The sequence below is a fragment of the Curcuma longa genome, chromosome 3 (genome assembly GCF_044706935.1).
Source record: "Curcuma longa cultivar G26 ecotype Majalengka, Jawa Barat chromosome 3, ITB_CL_G26_1.1, whole genome shotgun sequence".
Classification (NCBI taxonomy): domain Eukaryota; kingdom Viridiplantae; phylum Streptophyta; class Magnoliopsida; order Zingiberales; family Zingiberaceae; genus Curcuma; species Curcuma longa.
Window position 1 is genome coordinate 3,730,908 of NC_133863.1, and position 27,386 is coordinate 3,758,293.

At 34.9% G+C, this 27,386-nt stretch overlaps 1 protein-coding gene, 2 long non-coding RNA genes and 2 other non-coding genes across 5 annotated transcripts; 4 read left to right on the forward strand and 1 right to left on the reverse strand.

Annotated features, from left to right (window-relative positions):
• The first annotated feature begins 2,536 nt into the window (after positions 1-2,536).
• On the forward strand, positions 2,537-4,978 carry LOC141822824 (uncharacterized). Its single transcript, XR_012601365.1, has 4 exons — positions 2,537-2,950; positions 3,041-3,104; positions 3,779-3,859; positions 4,923-4,978. It is a non-coding gene; the product is annotated as an uncharacterized LOC141822824 (long non-coding RNA).
• A 6,116-nt stretch (positions 4,979-11,094) lies between these two features.
• TRNAI-AAU (transfer RNA isoleucine (anticodon AAU)) lies at positions 11,095-11,168 on the forward strand. The gene has a single exon. It is a non-coding gene; the product is annotated as a tRNA-Ile (tRNA).
• An 811-nt stretch (positions 11,169-11,979) lies between these two features.
• TRNAI-AAU (transfer RNA isoleucine (anticodon AAU)) lies at positions 11,980-12,053 on the forward strand. The gene has a single exon. It is a non-coding gene; the product is annotated as a tRNA-Ile (tRNA).
• Positions 12,054-20,242: 8,189 nt separating this feature from the next.
• Positions 20,243-20,701, forward strand: LOC141824255 (putative lipid-binding protein AIR1). The gene has a single exon (XM_074711510.1). It carries the CDS (start codon positions 20,243-20,245, stop codon positions 20,699-20,701), a length of 459 nt encoding a protein of 152 aa, XP_074567611.1.
• A 2,040-nt stretch (positions 20,702-22,741) lies between these two features.
• Positions 22,742-23,147, reverse strand: LOC141823398 (uncharacterized). The gene is made up of 3 exons (XR_012601406.1): positions 23,095-23,147; positions 22,906-22,986; positions 22,742-22,789 (listed from the first exon to the last, which is right to left on the reverse strand). It is a non-coding gene; the product is annotated as an uncharacterized LOC141823398 (long non-coding RNA).
• Between the last annotated feature and the right edge of the window lie 4,239 nt (positions 23,148-27,386).

Genomic DNA, 27,386 nt, shown 5'->3' on the forward strand with positions numbered 1-27,386 from the left:
CATTGAAGGAGATGTCTTATCGCCGATAAGGAGAATATCCAATCGCCGCTGTAGTTAAGAGTCTTATCGCCCATACTCGATATGGTCCAAAACTACGCTGCGTTAATCATGTTGTATTGATGAGGTAGGTGGACTACCATTAAATATTATATCATTGCACGTGTCTTTCTAGCGACGGTCTGGACAGATGCGCATTTGGGAGCAAAGTCAGTGAAGCATCGAGTGGGGCGCAGAGTCAGAGATCAACCACTAGGCTAGAGGAGAGAGCTTGGGTAGTTGACCAGGGTCAAGTCGGAGATCGGCCACTGAACTAGAGAGGAGAGCTCGGGCAGTCACTAAGTCAGAGAGGAGAGTTCGGATGGTCACTGAGAGGAGAGCTCGGGCGGACAGTCACTGAGAGGGGAGCTTAGGCGGTCACTGAGCTCGTGTGGAGATCTCAAGCAGTTGATAAGGGGGTTGGGGCATCGAGTAAGGTGATTAGCTGAGCTAGCTGTGTGGTTAGGCACCGAACTGAGCCAGTCAACCACGAGATCAGGCCTTGCCTCTGTTGTGTCGCTGTCGGACTAGATTTTGACTTTCTTGACTTAGGTGTACTAACCCATAACATGAGTCTCTCTACAAGTCTAATCGAAGGAGGCGTGAGTCAAACTGATTAGACCAGTTCTTTAGCACGTACTCAAGTCGGTCATGAGTCATGAAAGGCAGCAAACCAGCTGAGGCGGCGTGACCGAGATGAGACTCGGGACAGAAATGGTCGAAACGAGGTTTAGGATGAGGCTAGCCAAGACGAGACTCGGGACAGAGACGACCAAGACGAGGCTGGCCGAGATGAGACTTGGGATGGAGATGGCCGAGACGAGGTTGGCCGAGATGAGACTCGGAACAGAGATAGCTGAGATGAGACTTGGGATCAAGATGGTCGAGATGAGACTTGGGACGGAGACGACCAAGATGAGACTCGGGATGGAGAAGGCCGAGATGGGACTCGGGACAAGACTGGAATGAGACTCGGAACAGAGATGACCGAAACAAGACTCGGGACTGAGATGACCGAGATGAGACTTAGGACTGAGATGACCGAGGTGAGAATCGGGATGGAGATGGCCGAGACGAGACTCGTGACAGAGACGGTCGAGACGAGGCTTGGACTGAGATGGACGAGACGAGGCTCAGGACGAGGCTAGTTGCAATGAGGCTGACCGAGTTGAGACTCGGGATGGAGATGGTCGAGACGAGACTCGGGATGGAGATGATTGAGAAGAGGCTAGCCGAGATGAGGCTGGCCGAGATGAGACTCGGGACGAAGATGGTCAAGATGAGACTCGGGACTGAGATAATCAAGACGAGACTCGGAACGGAGACGGCCGAGATGAGACTTGGAATACAGATGGCTGAGATGGGACTCGAGACAAGGCTGGGATGAGATTTGGAACAGAGATGATTGAGACAAGACTCGGGACTGAGATGATTGAGATGAGACTTGGGACTGAGATGAGATTCGGGACTGAGATAATCGAGATGAGACTTGGGATGAAGATGGTCGAGATGAGGCTGATCGAGATGAGACTTGGGACAGAGATGACTGATGAGACTCACGACATGGCTATCCAAGATTGAGACTGCTTTGGAGGCTCGAACGAGGTCAAGGACTGGGCCCATGTTGAGACCAAGGTGTGGTTTGAGTCGGAGGCGAAAGGGGGAGTGAATGATAATACTTATGTAATTTTGTAATGCTCCTCGAGAGTTTAGTTGAGAAATAAAATACCCTTTTGGCTTGCCACCCTTGTTGAGAGATGGTTGAGACAAGACTCGGGATTAAGATGGTCGAGATGAGACTCAGATCGAATTGAGATAATCGAGATAAGACTCAGGATGGAGATGACTGAGATGAGACTGATTGAGATGAGACATGGGACGGAGATGGCCGATAAGACTCGGGACGGGGCTATCTAAGATTGAGACTGCTTTAGAGGCCCGAATGAGGTCAAAGATTGGGCCCATGTTGAAACCGACGTGTAGTCCGAGTCAGAGGTGAAAGGGAGAGTGAGTAATAATACTTGTGTAATTTTGTAATGCTCCTTGGGAGTTTTGTTGAGAAATGAAAGACTAATTTGGCTAGCCACCCCTATTTTCAAACTTAGTATAAGTAGCAAGATCGACTCCATAGCTAGGCTCAAGACACATCAAGCGGGGTGGTTGTTGTGGGACTACTCAGCACGAGTCAGGAGAATATGGAGCCTGACAAAAGCCAATTGGTAATAGCCACCACTGGTCTGAGACTAGACCAATCTCTAAAGCCCAATTTAAGGCAACCCAATTAAGCTAATTGGGTTAGTCCATAGACCTAAATAACTCAGCCCTTTAGTTAATTAAATGAATTCAATTTATAGCTCAATTGAATCCATTTAAGATAAGAGTTAATGGGTTATTGGATGTGATTTAAACCCGAAACCCAAACCCATTAGGAAACCGTAAGCTGACCCTGTTCATCTTCACAATCGTGAGTTTGCGATTTCTTGTCTCTCCCAGATCGACATTTCCTCTTTTATTCCGTCGAGTAATCGCGATTCTCTGCCTGAAGCCGAACTCTCCTTCTCTAGCCGCGGTTCCCAATCTTCTGCCGGTGCTGACCGCAAGAGGGTGTCGTCCAAGGCTTCGGTTCGAGCCATCCTCTTCCTCTCCGTTCTTGATCTCTTGCCGGGGTTGGCCGTAAGAGGGCGTCTCCTTTGGATTCGAGATCCAACAGCAAGAACGAGAAGCAGATCGAGACTCCAAAACCCCCATCAATTTCACTTGCAAGGTGCTACCTCACCCGATCGATGGCCTCCCGCTAAAGAAGCAATCTGGAGTGGTCGACGAATTTTGTGGAAGCGATGGATCCTTGGATCCCTCTGGATCTTCCGTCAAGGTGGCCGTCAGAGTGAGATCGGGGAGTGGCCAGAAGATAAAGGTGAGTTCTTTTCTTGAACTAGATTCTTGCTCTGTGAGATTTTAGTAGGATGAATTGATGCTGTTGATTGGGATTTCTTGGATTGATCAGGTTCTATCTTGTTGGAATCAAAGGAATAGGGAAATCTAGGGCAAGATGGAGGATCTAATCTGTGGTAAGTGCTTGAATCTTGGATTTTGGTTATAGTTTTGCTAGGTATTACATAGAATTATGTAAATTGGTTGGATCATTTCCTTGAGGATTAGGGTTAAGGAATTGATTAGTGGTGGTGTTGTTTCTGACATTAATAGAATGATTAGTGATCAGTTTGATGAGTTATTTAACATAAATTTAAGGTAAATCCTTAAAACCGAGACATGTAGGATTTGTTCTAGGTTATTGCTCTTGGTTTGGGTTCTTGATCTGACCTATTCATGGCTTGGATAATTAGAATTTAGGTAAATCTTGATTTGGTTAGGCTACACCTTGATCTATTCTTGGGTAGGGGATTGATTTATTATTTTTCGGTTGGAACTAGGTCTAATCCTATTGGATTGATCTTTTCAAAGCTATCCTTGCAATTATGGATCTAATCAGGTATGATTAGGTTAGATTGGGTTTATTAACCTATTGTTGATTAGTTTAGGTTTGATCAAACAAGGAATTAGTTGTATTATTTGGTTAATACAGCTAATTAATTGATTTGGTTAAATCGTTCTAATAGTAACCTAATGGTTAGATTAGTCTAACCTGAGTTAGGTTAATTAAATAGGGTTAAATTAACTTTAACTTGATTAGAGTTTCTTTGATATATCATTGCATTTAGGGATGCTATTACTCTTCTTGCAGGACCCTGAGTGATTATAGGATTTTGACTCTATACGAGGATATATTTCTAGGGGTTCTAGTATTCGACTTGCGATATATCAGGTGGGTAATTTTTATATTTGGTCAATACAGTGCCATCTTACTTCCAGTGCATGTTTCCTTTTCTATTGTTGTTGATTAGTCTATTGATCACATTTCTATTCCTATTTGTGGATTAGACACTTATGTTACTCATGTTTATACTATGCTTGCCCTTAATTCTTTTGATCTTGGATTATCAATTCTGTTGTATGAATCCTTTGTTCTATGGGATTATTGTTCCTATTTTTGCTTATGTTGTTTGTGATCATTAGATGTTATTATCTTTGCTATGATACCTGTGATCATTAGGGTTTATTACCTACTCATGTTGATTAGCATGGTAGATGTTGATTACTGTGGTTAGATCATCACATCATGATGCATGATGACGATTGAAAGCCACAATGTTGTGGGACCATCGTTATGGATAGTTGACCTGTAGTGACATGCTTATATAGGTGGTTATGATTCTCCTATTTCCATCATGGTGATGGTGGTTGTATGGCCTGTATGCAGTCAGTCGATGTACTGACCTTGACACCGGTGAGGGATGGTACTCGGAGAGTATGAGAGTGATACTCAGGGACGAGTATTAGAGGACAAATATTGACCATAGGATGTACATAGCTATATATGGCTACCTATTATTGGGTCACCAAACTATTTTATTGTAGGGCTGGATGTATAACCATTTGGATGTCGGACACCCTCAGTCTCATATAGACACATGAGTACTGGAGCGAGTGTAGGCAGTTGCATCATGCATATGCTTGCATTGTATTGCGTGCTTAATACTATGTATTGGACTGTACATATATTGCATTAGAATGTGGATGTATATATGATTTTCTTGATTGATGCATCATGTGTGACATTGTCATTCATACAGATTACTGCATTTATGAGATCCATTTCAGATTATATGTTATCAGTAGAATTATTTCTGATCACGGGTTGATTCCTGTTATTCATTTATATACATGCGCTCTTGATAATATACTTTAATCATGCACTGTCTTTTCTGATTATCCACTGAGTATCTTGTACTCACCATTTAGACCTTGAAATTTTTCTGTCTTCCCAGATATCAGGTAGGAGATTACAGCTGATACCGAGGAGATCCTACCAGTCATGTCATCTAATCGGGGTGTTACAATAGATCCCTACTAGATGAATTATTCTTCCATAAGAAGGATTCTCATATCCACAACATGCGCATGAAACACCTTGGGCATCAAACCCTTGGTGAGTGGATATGCTAACATAGAATCTGTACTGATATGCTCTATCTTCACTTGACGACTCTGAACTCTTTCTTTAACCGCTAGAAACTTGATGTCGATGTGCTTGGACTTCGACGAACTGCAGTTGTTCTTGGCATAAAGTTTTGCAACTTTATTGTCACAGTTGATCCTCAATATGTCATCCACATACAGGACAAATATAACAACTTGCTCCCACTGAACTTGACATATATATAATGATCAACATGATTTTCTCTAAATTTAAATGAGATGACCACTTGATTAAATTTTCGGTATCATTGACGGGATGCCTGTTTTAAATCATAAATGGACTTCATTAATCTATATACTAAGTGCTTTGAATCTTAACACTCAAAGTTCTCCGGTTGTACCATATATATAGACTCTTCAATGTCCAAATCAAAATGAGCTATAAGTGTCATGATTACCCTAAGTGAGTCTTTCATGGACACAGGTGAGAAAGTCTCCTTGTAATCAATATTTTCCTTTTGAGTGAATCCTTGGCAACAAGACGAGCCTTGTACTTTTTGATACCCCTTGAATCTCGCTTGGTCTTAAATATTTATTTACAATCAATGGATTTCGTACCTTCGGGCAATTCGATAAGTTCTCAAACGTCATTGTCTGCCATAGACTTCAACTCTTTTTGCATGATATTAATCCACCTTTCAGGATTAGGACATTGTTTGACTTCTTAAAAAGATACAAAATTACTTTCCAACTCAATGTCAAACACGTCCTCTTGGAGATAAACATAATCATAAGACATCATGGATCTCCGTTCCCTCGTAGATCGTCTTAAAGGCACTTGTTCTTGAGATGGTTGAGGTATTTGCTCATCGATATGCGACAATAACACAATTTAAGTGGAGTGATCTTTCAACTGCATTGGAGATGTCATGGGAATATCTTGATTCACTACTCTCTTTGGATGTGCAATACTCATGATGTGCGGTATGGTAATCATACCGCTACTTATTACACTAATAATGACCATAGGAGAATTGCTCATGCTTTCCTCAAAAATTATTTCCCTAACTTTATCACTCCCACAGTCCTTAGTGAATTTGGTGTTTCCCATTTTAAAGAAGGATCTATTAGAAGGATCATAAAATTTATATCCTCTAGACTTTTCAGAGTAACCTAGAAAATTACAACTCACAGTTTAATTAACAAGAACATATATAAGTATAGTTAATAAAATATGCAAATAAAGTATATAAATGAGCTCCTTATGAGATACCAAATACAACATTGTACTTTACTTTTTGGACTAAAATATAATTTGTTAGCGGTACTCTCTAATATAACTCAACTTTAGTTGGCCAGATAATGAGCTTTCCTTTGAGCCAGCCCATTATGCGCATAATTCAACATTTTATGAGTTATATATTAGTTCATAACTTACATCAACCTTAATCAGCCATGCAATATGTCTTCCTTTGGACTGTCATATTTTGTGCACATCTGAACAAAATAAATTTGTTCTATAGTTGTAAGCTATCTTGACCATATATCTGACATAAAAATAATTTTCCTTTGGGTCAATTACTTGTAGCATAGATATACTTCTACCAACATAAAATACACTAAATCTTTCTAATGTGTCTTCCTTTGGGCAAACACAATGGTTCAATTTAATAACACGTGTGTGGATAGACCCAAGAAAATCCTAAAAACTTTAACCGAGCGGATAAGCCAAAACTTAATCCAACTTGGCAGTCTCCTTTTAGATTTTGCCCGCGTGAGAATAGAGAAAAGAAATAGGAAAGGAAATCATAATTAAATCCTTTCTTTTATTTTTTTTCTTATTAAAAATTAAAAAAGAAAACAAAGAAAGAAAACCCCGTCCCTTCCTTTTTTCTTCACCCGACCGAACCAAAAGAAAAACAAAAAACCCATGCGCCGCTTTCCCTCTTCTTCACGCCGAAATCGAAGCCACATGATCGCGCTAGGGTTTTCGATCGGGAACGGTTAGCCACCGCGCTTCAAGTTCCTCGGCAGCGAAGGTCGTTGACTTCTTGGGAGGAGAAACCAGCGTCGTTCGGCTCCTTACTTCGTCGATCGCGTGGAAAAAAATGAAGCGTCGCCGCTGATTGCGTTAGGGGAGAACATCGCGTCGTCACCACCGATCGCGTGGGAGAGGAGCTCTCTTGCGGTTGTGCAGAAAGTATGTGATGGCAGCGGTTGTAGGGTTTGCCATAGCCACTCCGCTGTCCATCGTGGCAACCTACGTCCGTCCGTCCACGGACCACATCTCGACTGCAGCGGAGTCAACGCAGGTGGTGGCGCACACCTCCCACATCCGGAAGTCGAACTCATCCGCCTCCAAGGCGTCGGTTCGTGAAGAGGAATGGCCCCCCATCTCAAGGTCGTAGCACGGGATCAGTATCAGCTTGATGGCGTCCCTCAGGGTCGTATCCCCGAACACATGGCGGAAGAACCCACCCGGCCGGTGGAAGACCCCATGGAAGAGGCCTCTACAGGAGGAGGCAAAGCCATGGCTGCGACGACGGTGATTAGGGTTTTTTTTTTCAAAAAAATAATAATAATTTTAAAAAACCATTCTTGTTCCTTTCAATTATGAACCGTACAATAAATTGAGCCTACGCCCAATTCAACCTATTCATAATTAATTTTAGAACAAGCTTACCACCAATCACACAAAAAACGTGATCTTGTAAACCATGGAATACGAAGAAACGTAACCAAGGTTCTGATTCCAATTGAAAGAATTTGTAAATCCTAAACCGTATAAGTTCTACAAACCGGATAAGAACTTCAATAATTGGAAATACAAATAAACAAGGATCTAGTTTCAACGAAATATGGTTTGTATATTAATTACGAAGATAACGACAAAGAATCTGATTGAAGAGCCATTGTCTTTGTCATGCAACATCAACTGCTCGATCCATGTGGAAGAAGATATGCGAAAGCAAGAGGTGGTCTTCCAAGGGAATTAGGATGACAGCACCATAACACCTTCGTCAATGAAAAACAAAGGCGAGATATCAATTATCCTAAACCCTATATATAGAAATTCAATCCACTATCAGCCCATAGATAATAATGAAACAGATTGACCTATTCTATATATTTAATCTTTATCCGATAATACCAAACGGATTAACGGATTCAACATATTTAATCCATATCCAATAATACTAGAACGGACTAACGGATTCTACATATTTAATCCATATCCAATAATCAGAAATCCGATAAACCTTAGTTAGATCACTTAAATGGGTTTGGTTCGTATCTGCATATACAAATTATAATTAAGCCCACTTTTAAGAGATTAAATCCAACAATTGTTACTAACAAGAATATAAAAATAGAAGTAATTAAGACAAATGTCATGTAATATCACCATAAGATAATTTTACTAACAAGAAAATTCTAAGAAATCATTTTTACATAATTCATCTTATGTTGTTTAATTACTAACTTGTTCTCACTCATTTTGTTGCCTCATATTTTGAAAAAACATGGACCTTATTTCTTGCATTTCTTATTGAAGATTATGCACTATACTTTCAAGCTATTGAATAGTTTCATTTTGTTACACATAAGCTTTAACTTTCGATAGTGTAACTTCAAAGCTCATCGCACTCTGCCTTGACCTTCCTTATCAAATATAAGGCTAATTGCATCATCAACAATGTTAGTTGTGTTTAGAGATTCGGGTTGACATTCTTCTATTTCATTCTATAAATAACAAGATATAACTTTTGTAAAATAAGAAATTTAGGTTACTAGTGGTCGCATTGGAATGAAAACTTTCAGATATGATAACAAGAGATAGTCTTATTACCATTTTCTCTCCAACAACTTGACTATTAGGTTGTATATTTTTTTCTTGTAACCTTCAATTCAAACTTTTGATCTTGTAATTGGTGTATCTACAAGACTTGTTTTTTTTCCTTAAATATGAGACATATATAAATATATAAAAAATCATTAGGAACAAATAATAATATTAATAAGTGTATCTATAGAACCTTTCATAACGTTTTATAAATAATAATACTTGCTATCATGCAAGCCAAATGGACATAACTTCTCCGACTCATTATGTGAATGTACTTTTGTTGCACCCTCATTGTTCTAAATTTACACTCTTTTCTTGACAATCAAAATATGTCCAACATATTCATATATAATTGATTATCTATTTGAATCCATAAAATATATCCAACACGACAATCCTAAATACATTCAAAATATTTTAGTAATCATAGTTAATTTTAGGCGTGTCAAAAATGAACCCGACTTATCAACCCGATCCGAATCGAACTGAAAAATATTGGATTAGGATTGGAGGTTTTAAGGGTTGAATCAAATTAGGTTGGATCCGAAATTGACTTGGAAAAAAATTTCAAGTTCGAGTTGACCCGAATTAAGATTTTAGGGTATATTTTAGATAATTAAACTCTTAAATATAAATATTTAAACCCATAAAATATAATTATCACATAATTTAGAGAGGTTTGTTATTATGAGTTTAGATTAAAATATTATTATTATGTGTTTTGAATTTTTTATTTAATTATTTTGTTAAATTAGATCAGGTTGGTCGGGTTATTCGGGTTTGGGTTTATAGTTTTTGAATTGGTTTCGGGTTCAGATCGAGTTTGGGTTGGAAATTTTTTATAATATCCTTGCTTCAACTAGAACCCATCCGACCTACTCGAATTGACACCCCTAGTTAATTTTAGAGTATTCCTAATACAACAAAATCTATTAAAAGCAAGACTTGTTAATTAATACTTACTTGAAAAAAAAATGATAAATCCCAGTCAGTCTCATGAACTCCCTGGGGGTGGCCGGCCCGGTCCCATAGAAGTTTCCCACCGACCACCAGGGTAAATCGGGAAGCGCATACGACAGCCAATCAAATGTCCAGCATTCAACGTTCCCCATTTGGAAGAAAATTCTTGCAAATACGCCGTAGCTGGGAATCGAAGCATCCGGATGACCTTGTTAATTAATACTTACTTGAAATTCATATGATAGTGTCCTCTTTACAAATAATTTCTATTATTTTTGATCCATAAATTCAAGCTTCAAAAGACTAAGATTTCGCAAAGCCACTTGACTAGCATTAGCTTCTCGTACAAGTATTTGTCGTTTGGACTTTGTATCATGCCACAACTTAGCTAACTTTCACATTTCTACTTTAAAATTATAAATTTTTGAAAATAATCTTGACATAATAAAAAAATATCAACAGCCTATTTGCTTAGTTGGTTAAAGTGTCATGGTAATAATACGAATGTCACAAATTTGAGATCTGCATGTACTTTTAATTCATTGGTCTTATGTTATTTATATCGATCGGTTTGTTATGGATATTCCTGGGCAATTTAATTTTCATTAAATGGTCTAGATATCACTTCCAAAAAAATACTATTGTCAAAATTATAAATTTCATATTTCTACTTTAAAATTATAAATTCTAGTTTAGTTGGTCTTATGTTGTCTATAATTCAAAATTAGTTTTAATTTTAATGTTAGTTTCATATTTCTACTTTAAAATTATAAATTTTTAACAACTGTTTGTTAAAAAAGTAGTAATTGATATTACTTTTGAATAAAGTCTTGACACATTGACAAAATATTAACGACTTATTAGCTTAGTTGGTTAGAGCATCGTGCTAATAATCGAAAGCATGGGCCATTCAATTTTTGGTCTTATGTTATTTATATCGGACAGTTTGTTATGTTGTTTATATCGATCGGTTTGTTATGGATATTCCTAGGCAATTTAATTTTCATTAAATGGTCTAGATATCACTTTTTAAAAAAATACTATTGTCAAAATTATAAATTTTATATTTCTATTTTAAAATTATAAATTCTAGTTCATTGGTCTTATGTTGTGTATAATTCAAAATTAGTTTTAATTTTAATGTTAATTTCACATTTCTACTTTAAAATTATAAATATTTGAATTAAATCTTGACATAATAAATAAATATCATTGGCCTATTAGCTCAGTTGGTTAGAGCGTCGTGCTAATAACGCGAAGGTCGCAGGTTCGAAACCTGCATGGGCCATTTATATTTTAGTCCTATGTCCTTATTTATATCATCTTTTTGTCCAAGTCACTTCTCTTTTTGTCAAAGTCACTTCCCCTTTTCTTTGTGAGTATCGAGAATACCCCCATTCATAGGTCCAAGATCCACATCTATGAATTAAATGGTCCAAATGATCAACTCCGCAATCAGTTGTTAGAATCAATAGGTGTTCAAATCGTTCATTTGAATAAATTGAAACCCTCCTTATTGGATGATCATGATACTTCCAAAAGATCGAAATCCTTGATCAATGGAGGAACAAGATTACCATTTTACTTCAAAAAGATACCAAAGTGGGTGATTGACTCATTCCATACTAGAAATAATCGCAGGAAATCCTTTGATAACACGAATTCCTATTTATCAATGATATTCCATGATAGAGACAATTGGTTGAATCCCATGAAACCATTTCATAGAAGTTCATTGATATTATTTTTAAATAAAATGTTGACACATTGACAAAATATTAACGACTTATTAGTTTCGTTGGTTAGAGTGTCATTCTAATAACGCGAAGTGTTGGAGACATGCATGGGGCATTCATTTTTGGTCTTATGTTATTTATATCGAACGACTTGTTATGGGTCTTCCTAAGCAATTTAATAGTCTGCTTCATTAAATGAGCTAGATATCAATTCACAAAAATACAATTACCGATCTAATATTTATTTCATGTTGTATAATCAATTGTTTATAATTCAGAATTTATTTTAATATTAATTTTATATTTCTATTTTAAAATTATAAATTTTGAAAAATAATCTTGACATAATAAAAAAATATTAATGGCCTATTAGCTCAGTTGGTTAGAGTGTTATGCTAATAACGCGAAGGTCGCAGGTTCGAGACCTGCATAGGCCATTCATATTTTGATCTTATGTTGTTTTATATCGCCCGACCCTAAACCTTCTTGGGCAATTTAATTTTTATTAAATAGGCTAGATATCACTTCCATAATATTTATTTTTATTAAATAGGCTAGATATCGCTTCCAAAAAAATATTATTATCAATTTCACATTTCTACTTTAAAATTATAATTTTTTAACAATGTTAAAAAGTAGTAATTAATATTACTTTTAAATAAAATCTTGACACATTGATAAAATATTAACGATTTATTAGCTTAGTTGGTTAGAGTGTTGTGCTAATAATGCGAAGTGTTGGAGACATGCATGGAGCATTCATTTTTTGATCTTATGTTGTTTATATTGGATGGTTTGTTATGGGTCTTTCTAAGCAATTTAATAGTCTACTTCATTAAATGAGCTAGATATCACTTCAAAAAAAATAATATTATCAATCTAATATTTATTTCATATTGTATAATCAAGAAGAAATTATTTTTGTTGGTCAATTATTGTAACTCTGTATATTCTTCTGCTTGAAATGTGCATGAAAACACCACATATATTTTTAACAGTGGTTGTATCTGGCCTGCAAAATCCGAAGAAGTTAATAAATATTTATATGCAACCATTAATTACAGAGCTGAAACAACTATGGGATAAAGATTTTCCTACCTATGATGTGCATACTAATCAAATGTTTGTAATGAAGGTTGCTCTTCTTTGGACCATAAATGACTTTCTGACTTATGACATGTTATTGGGATGAAGTACCACTGGGATTTTAGGATATCCAATATGTATGGAAAGATCAAAATCACAGATTGAAACATGGGAAGAAGTCGAGTTATTTTGATTGTCATAGATAATTTTTATTGCTGGGAAGAAGTTGAGTTATTTTGATTGTCATAATTTTAGAAGGAATAAAGAAGAAATCACTAAGAATAGAATTGAAAGAACACCCCGTCATTGGGATTAACAGGTCAACAGATTTGGTACAGAGTGCATAACTTTTCATCTATTATTAAAGATCCACATGGTACAACTTATGAATATGAAAGTACATATAAATGGATTAAACAGAGTATATTTTTGGGTTTACCATATTGGTACAGTCATTTGATTCATCATATTCTTGATGTAATGCATATTGAGAAGAATATTTTTGATAATCTGATTAATGCAGTGATGGATATCATCGAAAAAATAAAAGATAATTTGAATATAAGAAAAGATATGCGACTCTTGATGTCAATAGAAGTAGTAAGGAACCAAAGTCAAAGACAGTTTATACATTGACTAGAGATCAGAGATGTGTTGTTTGTGAATAGGTGAAATCTTTAAAATTTTCAAATGGTTATGTCTCAAATCTTGGAAGATATGTCTATTTGAAGGAATATAAATTGATTGGTTGGAAAAGTCATGATTGTCGTATATTCATGGAAAGGTTCATTCATATCGCTTTTAAGGAGCTGTTATTAGATTTTGTATAGGGTGTCATTAGCAGAGTTAAGCATTTTTCTTCATGATATTTGTTCAACAGTTTTGAGATACTCTCCAGATATGGGGAGTAACGACACATTTCTTGTAATAAACCACGCAAATGATTTGTTATTTATATCGAACAATTTTGAGATACTCACACATGGAAATGTTAGAGAGAGAAATTTCAATAATTTTATATAATTTAGAAAGGATCTTTTCACCTTCATTTTTTGATTCAATGAAACATCTTTTGGTTCACTAACCTTATAAGACCAAAGTTAGAGGTTTTGTCCATTTTTGATGGATATATCCATTTGAAAGGTAAAATCATATTACTTATATATATACTTCGTTATTAATTCATAAAAAATGAAATTATTTAATATATATATTAATATCTAATATACTTTATTTTATTAAAATCAAATTCCTACATTATCTAAAGAAAAAAGTGAAATATAAGACCCATGTTGAAGCATATGTTATTAATGCATACATTATGGAGGAAATAATAATTTTTGCATCATATTTTTTTGAGCTCACATTTAGAGCAAAAGATGAAGAGTGGGAAAAAATGATGAGGGTCCTATTGATCCCAATTTGACCTCATTTTTAATTTTTAATTATCTTGGTCGACCAAGTGAACCATGTAAACAAAGATACTTAATTGATCAAGAATGGTGAGCATCCCACAAATATATTTTACTGAATTATCCAGAAGTAACATCATATTTCGAGTGAGTATACATTTTCTAATTTTTTCCTTAGGTCGTAAATAATTTATGTTATAATTAATTTTTAATAGGACTTTTTAGAATTAAATTTTGAAATGTCAACACAAGAGTTTAATTACTTCTACGATGAAGAATTTGTATCATGGTTCAAATCATATATGAGTAGACAATTTAAATTTGATTTACACATATTTTGACTTTTAATTAATTTTAGAATTTGACTTTAGGTTCATGATAATCAAGCTCATGTTGAGCAAGAATTATTATTCCATCTTTCATGAGGTCCAAAAGCAATGGTACAGACTTAGCCAATATATTTCATAAACGGATATAATTTTCATACTCAGAAACATGGAATGGGGGAAGCTAAAATGAATAGCGGAGTTTGTGTTCAATCATCCAATGATAGAGTTGCAAGCAATGGTTTTTATAGGTTATTGGATGAAATTATAGAGGTGAAATACCCTGGTCCAGAAATACGAGTTATTTTATTTATGTATCACTGGTTTGATCTTGTCAGAGGGATGAACGTGCATCCACGATATAATTTAGTTGAAATAAATCATAAAAGATTTTATAAGAGATATGAACCATTTGTGTTGGCACAACAAGCGATTCAAGTATTTTATGCTTCATATCCTAATTTGAAATGTGACAAAAATGATTGATGGGTTGTTTATAAAATGAAAGCACAGGAAAAAATTGAAGAACATTGGCAGGATATTGCATATCAACAAGATGAAGTTGTAAACACATTTCAGACCGAGAAATATAATATTCCTATATTACGAGATTTCAACGGAGTAATGTACACGTGGATACAAGTGAAATTCATGAAAACGACGACGACGATGATGAAGATGAAGACGAAGACGACGATGACGACGACGACGACCACAACCACGACCATGCCCACAATGATGATTTTAATTTTTCATGATGGGTAAGTTAAGTTAAAATAAAAAATATTAATAATTCATTTTAATATATAGTAATCTAATGTATGTGTAAATTTTATTTTAATCTGTAAATTTTATTTTAATCTTCAAATATGCAAATTTAGTTTTAATAAGTAGATTTACAAAACTCTTAATTTAATTTATTGTTTATATATTTATTATCTTAAAGTCATATATTTTAACTACACTATCTTTTTTCTTATAGATCATTAGAGGTGACTTATTGGTGTATTGATTGGCTTACTCTTTCAAAAGTTAGAGCATAATGATAAGTTTTTTCATGTTTCTCATTATGCAAATAATTTTTATTTATTTTATCCTAATATTTTTTTAACAGTTTGTACGTGGTCATCGATGCAGTAGTCATGGGCAGTTTGCATCTATGCCCCCCCTTCTTCAGGTGCAGGATCATCTCGTACACATGACTCATCAGGACCTTCCCATTCCCCAGTACCCATAGAAGGTTTTTCAACTAGACAATCAACTACTAAGATAACTGATAGTTGAGAGTTTATATCCCCTTTCGAAGATTCGTAAGTACTTTAAAATAATTAATGTTGTCAACTATTATAATTATTTAACATCATTTATTTCATATTGTATTATAGATTTGCCAATTCTGTACGTGTTATTAATGATATTAATAGAATTGTGAATAACCATTGGCGAGGGGATTCAATGACATATACAAGCACTCCTGATCCCACAAAAGAGTTGTGGTGGAATGAATTTAAGGTAACCTATCCACTTTATTTTATATATGAAATTAATATTGAATATATAATCAATTATTTATTTCTCTTTTCAGTGGGTGTTCACTTGGGACCCTAATGAAGAATTGGAAATTAGGAGAATTTTTAAGAAAAAAATATGGTGATCACATCCGCCATGTGCTTAATCATGCAAAGACAAGGAAAAAAATCACCATGCATCATCGAGGAGAATTGGATCAAGATATGCAATTTTTGGAAAACTAAGGAGAGAAAAAAGAGGAATCAATAGAATAAGCTCAATCAAGCTTATAATTCTAGAGACTTATCTGCGACATATGCAGATGGCTTAATCAATATTGATGAGCATACATGCAGATTGATAATTTTTTCAACCACTTCAATTTTAATTTATTTTAAATTATTTCATTATTTCTAACCATGATTTTTTAGGTCGAGGAAATGGGGCAAGAACCATTTTGTATAGATACTTTCACTCGCACATTTCAAAAGAAGGACAAGAGCGGGGATAGAGCTAAAATAATTATGGTTTGGATTACAATATAACTTATAGATGTTATTAGTTGTGTATCTATTCTATCTTTATATGTGTTTCTTAAATATTATTATTTTAATTTTATTTTAATTTTTCTTATGATAATACAGGATAAATATGATGAGCTTGAGCTAGCACCACAAAATTCAAGTGCTAGTGATGAAAATGATGGATCTGAGCCCTTTGTTGGAATGATTTGAGTTTATGACTAGAGGCAAGTGGGGGATCTAAAGGGGGGAAGGATATTTGATATGGGTTTTTTGAGCAAAATCCATAGAGTTGCTGGTACATCTTTCTACCATCTCTCCAGCTGTAATGACACAAATACATAATTTGACTGAAGAGATTAACCATTTGAAGGACTTATTAATGCAAAGGGATCATGAAATGAGGCAAAGGGATCAGGAAATTAGCAAGTTGCATCAACAACAAAACCTGATCATACAACATCTTCAGTTAAATTCCGCTCCTCGTGATGATGATGACGATGATGGTGGTGGTCGTTCTTCATGAAGTTTTTTTTGTGTATGAATTTTTTTTAGAATAAGTATTATTAACATTTATCATTTCATTAAGTTGTAAGTTCTTCATTTACATATTTTTTATTAATACTGTTAATTTTTTTAAATAGGATTGGTGAGGTCATATCAGAAGAGGTAAGCATTTACATATTGAAGTTTATAGGTTTTATTTTTCATTTTAAGAATGATACTTTTTCTTTTTTTATTTTCTTATACAGGACAAGAAGAGATAAGGAAGGAGAAGGAAGCAGTGTCTCCAGAGGAAAAAGACCACGACGATGATTTTGTATCTTTCTCTCATCTTTAGACTTCTTGATATTGATTTTGTTATTTGGATGATCTTGTGACTTATTGTTATGAATTTTGTATCATGTTGAAGGCATGTTTGATATAGATTTGTATTATGACTTGATGTGGTGGAATGGATTTTGTATGAACATGTTTTTGTATATATAGTAGATATGAATTTTGTGTCATTTTGATATGGTTTGATATGGATTTTGTATGAACAGATTGTTTGTATAGTTTATATAGTGGATTGTGATGAAGATATTATTTGTATAGTTGATGTATATGTTGTATAAATAGGTTGTTTGTATATAATTTGAATTGATCCGATCGGACCATTAATTGTATATACGAGATAATGCAAGAATTCTGCGACGAAATTACTTTCATTCCAAATATATCGTAATTCACTTCGTAATTCACTATTTTAACATTAATTGACAACGAAAATGAATCTTCATTGTCAAATTTGTTGTAAATTGACGACGAACATCGATTTGTCGCCATTCTACGATGAACACTGGTTCGTCACCATTCTACAATGAACTTCGATTCGTCGCCAATTTGCAATGAACCGATGTTTGTTGCCAAAGGCAGAGGCACGTACAACGTTACCCGGGTTGTAGCTCGAGTAACATTTTTTGAGGGGTTTAAATTATTAATTGATTTTTTTAAATAATAATCTAAATCTATATACAACCCCGGTAAATTTTTTTAAGTTAACAATTGATTTTTTTAATATATAGCCCGATTTAATAAAATACCTAATCCTTACTCACCCGGTCGCCCGACCTAACCCTCGTGCTTTTTTTATTCCGCCATAATTTCTTCTTCCTCCTCACCCGCTCGACCACTTCCATTGCAATTTCTTCTTCCTCCTCACTCACCCCGCCACTCGACCTAATCCTCACGCGATTTTTTCTTCCGCCGTGATTTCTTCTTCCTCCTCACTTGCCCGATCGCCTGATTTCTTCATACTCTTCTATCACTATTTTGCCTTGCATATGTTGCTTGTTTTACACATTAATAATTTTTTTACATCGTCTTGGTTTTTACTGGCTCGGAGCTAAGCATTCATGTGGTCGCCATGTGATCATCTAGTTCAAATTCTACTAGTTGATGTGGAAAGCCAGCAATAACATGATGCCCGGCCCAATCGAATCTTGCCAATTCTTTATGCTGATTTCCGGGTACAGACAAGACGGGTATGGCAAACCCTGCAAAACCTTTTGCTCATCCGTCCACAATCCTCCAAAATTTCACCTTCATCTTTCCAGCTAATTAACTTTGATCACATGGATGCGTCCCCTATGCATACATAGGCTTCTGTTCTGCACCTTAATTAATCTAAAGATTATATTAATATATCCTTTGGATATTTAATTTAATTCTCAAAAATTGACAAACGTACGTATTCACAAAGTTCAAGATAAAAAAGATATGCTAACTTTTAATTAATTATATATTAATCATCATTTTATTTTCTTCTGTAATTCAAATCGTTGTTTTAAAGAGGCCTCTAAACTTTCAAAATGATTAAACTGCTCGCGCAAAATTCTCAGTCTCGTCATTTTACAGACGTAGCACTGCATATATATTAGCACTAAAAACTTAGGGGCATTTGGTTTGAAATTTTTTTTCTATTTTTTATTTTTCATTTTCTATTTCTATTTTTTTATCTTCTGATTTAATTTTTAGAAAACAGAAAATACGTTTTGTATGATATATTATTTTCTATATTTTTTAAAATCTTGAAAAATGTGTTTGGTTTATTAATATAAAAAATTATAAATAAAATAAATATTTTTAATAAAAATATCATCTTATCATGAAAAAGAAAAAATCATATAAGAAGGGGATCAACCATATTAGAAAGGGATCAAACCTGACCTTCTAATACAGCATTACATAACTTCAAATGTATTATAAAATCTAATTAAAATCAAATTAATTAATTCAATACATTTTAATTTAAATATTTATAAATTTAAAAAATAATTTATTTTAAATTTAAAAAAAATAAAATTAATGAATTATATTTATTAATTTAATGAATTATTTTATTAAAATAATTATTTTAATGAATTATTTTATTTATATATATATATATATATATATATATATATATATATTTCTTTTAAAATTTAAAAAGTAAAATTAATAAATTATATTTATTAATTTAATGAATTATTTTATTAAAATAATTATTTTTAATGAATTATTTTATTAAAATAAAATTATCAAAACATATTTATTATTTCAATAAATTATTTTATTAAAATAAATATAAATTTATTTTAAATTAAAAAAAATAAAATTAAAGAATTATATTTATTAATTTAATGAATAAAATAATTATTTTATTAATATGTATAAATTTATTTTAAATTTTAAAAAAATTAACAAATTATATTTATTAATTTAATGAATTATTTTATTAAAATAATTATTTTTAATGAATTATTTTATTAAAATAAAATTATCAAATTATATTTATTAATTTAATAAATTATTTTATTAAAATAATCATGCAATGAGGAGGTGTGCGGTATAGCCGCCTTTTCCCGTTTTCTATTTTTCAGTCGCAGTTTTTATTCTCTATAGAAAATGATATTTTATCATTTTTTATTTTCTTAGAAAATGACTTCTCATTTTCTAGAAAATGAGATTGGAAAACACAAAGCAAACAGTAACTTCTAGAAAATAAAAAAAATAAAAAAAAATGATCAAACCAAACGCTCCCTTAACTGTTCCGCAATTTGCTTGTTGGATGATGCCACAATGAAACTAACGTACGGTTTGCATAGTTTGGGGACGGGAAGAAGAGATTTTGAAAATGAGATAAACCATGGGGCAAAATGAAGATTTCCATATATACGTGCTGTCTGTTTTTATAAATAGCCTCGGTCAGCTAGCTTCTCAGTCACTTGTAGCTAGCGGTTCATCTTCCATGGCCTCCCTTGCATTCTTCCTTGCCCTCATCTTCGCCTCCTGCAATCTCATTGCCGCCTGCGGTGGAGGCGGCAGCGGAGGAGGAGGAGGAGGAGGCAGAGGAGGAGGAAGAGGAGGCATTGTCCCAATTCTGCCGAATCCTTCCCCGCCTAGCCCCTGCTCTAGACCTACCCCGACGCCGAGCCCCGGTGGTGAGGGTAGGTGCCCCCGCGACACGCTCAAGCTGGGGGTGTGCGCCAACGTGCTGAACGGGCTGATCAACGCGACGGTTGCGACACCGCCCAGAGAACCGTGCTGCACACTGATAGACGGCCTGGCGGACCTGGAGGTGGCCGTGTGCCTGTGCACCGCCATCAGAGCCAACATCCTCGGCATCCACCTCAACATCCCCATCGACCTCAGCCTCCTCGTCAACTACTGCGGCAGGAGGGTTCCCAGGGGCTTCCAGTGCAATTAATAACCTTCAATTAGTTCGCAGCATCTTAATAATAATGTCGTCCGTGTTGCTTGATCTATCTGCATGCAAGTTCAATTCGTGCTAAATTTTTGCTTCATTTGGCCTTCGGCATCATCCTTTGTGCGCTTTATATGAATTGTAAGATTATAAACGTATCCAAGTAATTTAGTATATATTTATGATGTTTCTATGGTTTTTTAATCCAATTTTAATTTGAATGTTTAATATTCCTGAATATCATATATGTGGAACGGCCGAGTATTTATTAAATATTTTACGTTCGCATGATCATGGTAGTGGTGTCGTACGTATATCTGTACCATTATAATAATTTACAAACCGGAAAAAAATGGAAGATCAAGATCCCTTAATTAGCTTAATTAACTAAGTTTAATGATCTGTTATTGTCGGTAATATTTATTTTGGTGAAGAATGTTCAGGCACAACCGCTGATATTATTTTTCTATCGGAGCATACAAGGTTAAATGATATTATATATTATCACAACTTTAACTAATTTTCCTTAGAACTAAATAAATTTTTAATAAAAAATTTATATTTTGAGAGCTTGTAATTCATTATTATTGGAATAAAGTAACTGATTTAATTCACCGTTTAAAAAAAATTAATTCTGAATTCTAAATTATTTAAACTATAAATTACAACGATATGAGTAGCTCATAATCGTATGTATTTGGTTGAATCTATTAAATCCATTAATGTGAAGATTCTTGAATAAACAATCGAACAGCACATGAGTCTTTCCAAATGGTTAGCTAGTATGCAACTATGTCTCGGTTGATCATGAATTCTTGTTGTGTGTGTGTTATACGTAAATAAAAGAAACTTTTTTATTATTTATTTTTACAAGGAGATGCCTCTTAACTAAATTGATTATTAGTAATTAAAATTATCATCATATACATACAGAACTAATACCTCATGTTAAATTCAAAGCCATAAGAATGCACAAGATTATGGTCGACACTCTTCTACACCTAAACCTTTTCTTTATAAAGACTTTAAATTAATCACTGATAAGATGTGAACGGAAAACTAATTATTATCTTTCGGCTGAAAACCTCAATCTATTTAATTATCTGTAATGTTTTATTTTATTTTGACTCAACATAAAAATAAAATCAAATATGTTAGTCTTTACACATCAAACTCATACTATATGAGATATTTTATAAGTTCAAGTATTTAATAAACCTTATTTGATTACTTTTAATAGGCAACGTAACAAAATATACCACTATAATGTTCAATTAGATTGATATATATAGGTCCACTTTATTTAATTATTTTGAACCACTACAACAAAAATGACTTTTCACAGCGCGCAAATATGTTATCCGCAGCGCACATCGCACGCTGCATAGTTGCAAGCTGTTAAAAGTCATTAGGCATCCGCAGCGTGCATTGCGCGCTGCGGAAGCTCACATCCGCAGCGCACAATGCACGCCGCGGATGTGAGCTTCCACAGCGTGTATTACTCGCTGCGACTGAGAGCTTCCGCAGCGCGCAATGCACGCTGCGGATGTGATCAATCGCAGTGTGCAATGTGCGCTGTGGATGAAATAAAATAATTAAATCATTCAAATCACAATTATAAACTCAAATAATTAATAATATAAATACCACACACAAATACTATAAAAATTACACATTTATAATCCAACAATTATATAACATTCACATTTTTTTCACTCATGAAAATAATTTGTTCCACAATTAATGTCAATGTCAATGGCAAGCTGCCACACTTCTCTAACATCTTTATCTATTACAACTCAGGAAACTATACACGAGGCAAACATCCAAACTGCTCTAAAAAAATAACATTGTATAGCATAATTAAGATTTGTGGCACTAAGTGATCATGCATCAACAACAGGATAGGATACCAGCCCATTGATGTCAGAGCTTGAATACATTGCTGATAGTTGCTCGCCAGAGTGATGTGACTTGCGATTTCTTGGATTCTTCAGCAGCTCCAGCTCCAGCTCCAGCCGAAGAGACTCCAGTCGAGCTGCCATTTCTTTTGCTTCGACAGAAATGAGGAAGAGAAGCATAGTCCATAATCTGCAGATAGGGTGTAAATTAGAGAACGATCGATCGCAAACGAGTTTGTAAACAAGTAATTGCACAAGCTTTTGCACAACATATCCTGGTTATTGCAAACATATGCGTTTTCTTACCTTCAACAGCTCATCTCTGCCACAACCATGAAGTACTTGAACCTTTTTTCTCGTTCGCTCTTGCAGAAGAGGTTTCACAACCTAACCAAGCATCAGATCAATGGAAAGCACCATCTCATCTTACTCAGACTAGAGATATCACTCAGAAAAAAAAAATCAAAATTTGCTAAAATTAAAAAATATATGTACCTTCCAACAGGCTGTGAAGACATATGGAGCATTAACTACATAGTAAGTTTGTGCCTTCTCTGGATAATTTAGGTCATCAATAGTAGAGATCATCGTCAATATTTGAACCAAGATCAAAGCCATAGTGAGAAAATTGAAATGTTGCAAAGACATGCACATGTAATCCTAACAAAGCACAGTAGGACATGGGAACAAAATCTAAATGCAACAAGATATGAATTTAGTTTGCTGAGAAAAGTTGTGTGGTCATATATGTACTTAATGCCTTAAAGATGTGCAGCACCAAAAATTTTAATCCTTCAACAGGAACTCAAGATACTAGAAACTTTATCACTATGTCTTTTGGCTACTACAATACACACTAGATGGCAACTTCATCAATGACCTGAACCATGAAGGGAATAAATGATCAACGAGATTATTCCTAACATTGCCGTATTTTACAGAGAAAGGCCTCCTGTAAAAGTAGGATCATAGATATCATGAACTTACACTCGAATTTCATTTCTCCAGATGATATTTTTTACTGTAATATGAAGTATTGCCTGGTTATAACGTTCGACACCAAAAGGGTAAAGACAAGCAGAGGTAACAATTCCATAGTCATTTAAAGCGAAGAATTTCAGATAGGATTTAGAGAACTCTGCAGTTATTTTTAATCACAACAAGTAACTTCATAGCTTGTTAATAAATTTAAATTTGGAGGGCAAAAGAATTGTACCTTGAGATGGCATAGTGATGAAAGCCTCAGACCAGTCATATCTAGAACTTTCACGTACTTTCCAATATATATATATATATATATATATATATATATATATATATATATATATATCCGAATTATTGCCGCCGGACCGGACCAAAATCTGAAAGACCAAAAATATATATATATATATATATATATATATATATATATATATATATATATTAATGACAATATAAAAGAGTACCTTGACAATATAACAATTAATGACAAAAAAAGAGTACCTTGACAAAATTCTCTCGAACAATTCTCCATCATCACATAATCTGAAAAAACAAAAACATAAAGAGAGAATAAGGTAGCCACATCATGCTTAGAATGGTACATTAGAAACTACATTTAGCCTTGATAAATTCAATTGAGTTACTTTGTAGTGATGAATAACTTAGATCTTTTGGTCTGTCAGTTACAAGTATTACTAAACTCAAAAATGAACCATGAAGAGTTAATAGACTTATCGATTCTCATCCATATCATGCATATGTGAATAAATAACAAATAGCCAAGTGTTCCAGAGACAAAAGCATACAAATTATGTTGGGCATTGAGGGCCTTACAATTTTGGTTAGATAAATGATAAGAAACTCCTGTTATGGAACAGGATTGATCTGAGGAAATAATAAGATAAAGCAAGAGATAAGAAGACAAAGGGCAGTTAATTTGGAAATCGAAGCAAACAAACAATGAATTTTACTGCTATCTAATGCTTTGATACATGAGGCAGTTCAAAAGGGTCAGGATTATTGAAAACCCATAAATACAATTTGTTTATTTAAGATTTTGAGAGAAAGCACAAATTTAGTATAAATCACAAAGGTATTTATGCTGATGAATTTGAATGCTCGATGGTTTATAGAATGCAGGTAGTTTCTCCACCTCATAACCATATCAAGAATAAACCTTTGCATCCAAAAGAAGCATAACATAAGGATTGAAGGTAAACAAGAGAAGAAGATGAATGAGAAGGGAACAAAGGGTTGAAAAGTTTTTTCTCTCCGTTTGTTGTTTGTCTCCGAAAGGAGTTAGATTATTACTTTTGAACTAATGATGTCGATCCACATGTTAAAACTTCAGCTACAATGGCTCTGAAAGAGCAAAGAAAACAATAAACTATTTTTAATAATGGAGCAATTTCATAGATAATTAAGAAGAAAGCATAAAAGAACTATTTGCAAATTGTGACTAAAAGATTCTTGCAAGTAGAACTAGATATTTCTTCAAAGACTCCAGCTTTTACTTCTGTATCATATTCACAACTATCTTCCAGAAAAACTCCACAACAAAATGAAAAGCTTTTATCCTTCGACTTGCCAATCCCAACAAAAAAACATAACCAATGGAAGATCAGAAAACAACTCCAAAAAAAAAATAGAATTCATAACCATCAGTAACCAGTATCATATAATTAACCAAACGTTCGAGAAATAAATTTAAAGAGTAAGATCAGATCCAAAAAAACCTAATAAGCAATATTGGGATCACATTTGGCATCAACTAAAAGCAAAATAGAAAGTGATTATTTAGTTAAATGAAACAAGATGGAATCCACAAACATGCATAGACTCTAATAAATTATAGATTCTTACATAGCATCTACCGAACTGAGGGCCTGGGTGCAACCTATAGCTATTTATTATAAATAACACTTAACCTCACCATCTCCCCTCCCCTTCCTCTCACTCTTTAGCTCTTATAATGCACAACTTTTTTTCTGTTATAAACAAAATTTAATTATGCAGGTGAGTAATTACAGCCAGGAGATTGAGAAAATGATGCTCATGTCCAAGCAAGAGTTTATTGCATCTATAAGAAGGTATAGCTCCACAATTCTGTTAATCATCTAGCTAAAGAATCGCTGCATGTGTGGTGTACCATTAGAGAAGATGAAAAACAGCCGAGTCATGAAAAAAAAAACCTTAACAGAAGAAGATGAAAAAAAAAACAGCGGGTGCATATCAACCTTAACAGAAGAAGATGAAAAAAAACAGCCGATACCTGGCGACGACGACGGAGCGCGATACAGGGAGGAGGGTGAGCGGCGGATCGCGCGAGGGAGGAGGGTCGGATCGCGTTAGGGCAGCGCGCGGAGGGATTGAAGCAGGATTTGCGCGATTGATTAGGGCAGCGCGCGTTAGGGCAGCGGAGGGCAGCGCCGGATCGGCTGAAGCGGGATTGAAGCAGGATTTGCGCGATTGATTAGGGCAGGGCGCGATTAGGGCAGAAGAGAAGTGATTATGGCAGCGGGCGGGAAGCAGGATTTTGCGAGCAGCGGGCGAAGGTGGGAAGGGATATCGCGGGCGGGAAGCAGGAATTTGCGAGATTAGGGCAGCGGGCGAAGGTGGGAAGGAAAATGCGAGCGGGATATCGCGAGGGAGCGCGGGGATGAGGGATTATCGGGCGGGATAGGGAGGGTTTTAGGGATTTTGTTAAAGAAATTAAAAATAATATACTTATAATTATAATTTAGGGATTTTAGAGATTTTAGATATTTTTAACCGCGTGCAATGTGCGCTGTCAATATAAATTTTTAACAGCGCACATTGCACGCTGTTAAAAATACTTTTAACGGCGCACAATATGCGCTGTTAAAAATAATTTTAACGGCGTACAATGTGCGCTGTTAAAAGTATTTTTAACAGCGTACTATTGTTGCGCGCTGCGGTTGATAAAAATATGATATTATCCGCAGCGCATTTTATTGGGCGCGCCGTCAAAGCAACTATTAACAGCGCGCCTATGATGTGCGCTGCGGATGACGCGCTGCGGAAAGTCATTTTTGTTGTAGTGTATAAGTTCTTTATTTTCATTATTCTCTTTGGACTGTAAGACGGGTTTCTCCACCTCCGAACAAGGTTCGGAAAGGAGACCACTAGTGGACGGGCGCCTCCCGTACATAGGCCTTGGACGTACTAATCCTGGGGGGTTAAGAACCAAGTAAATCAGCGTGTCCTTGCATTTGTTTTTAATATCAGCTGCTTAGTATTCTGATAGAAAAATGAACGAGTTTGAAAATTGATGACACGCTATTCACCCCCCTCTAGCGTGTCACATCGATCCTACAATTGGTATTAGAGCCGGTGCGCTCTTAATTGGACTAATCGCCAAGGGAGCAAGACGGCAAAGATGGAGGGGGAGAAAGGTAATTTTAAAGTTCGTTTTAAAATTTATATAATATGTTTTAAGTGCAGGGAGAGAGGACACTATAAAAATAAGTGTCCTACTCGTAAGACTCGAACGACACCACCAGCGGCAAAGGAGCAACCGATGCCAGGAGCCCGGAGAAACAAGGACCACACCAAATGCTTCAAGTGCCAGAAACGCGGCTATTACAAGAACCGGTGCCCGGAGAGGAAGACGACGAAAAAACCAATATGTTTTACTAATTACAAAAATACCCCTAGGTTGCATGCTCATGTTAGTTTTTCAACTTCTGCAAATTTAAATAATTTGTCTGAAAATTTAGAAAAATTAGAAAAAGTAAATTTGAAAAATTCAAACCTAGATAAGATAAATTTATCAAATTCAAATT

What these genes read in the sequence shown, in the direction of transcription:
- LOC141824255 (XM_074711510.1), top strand. Translation starts at nt 20,243, where the DNA reads ATGGCCTCCCTTGCATTCTTCCTTGCCCTCATCTTCGCCTCCTGCAAT.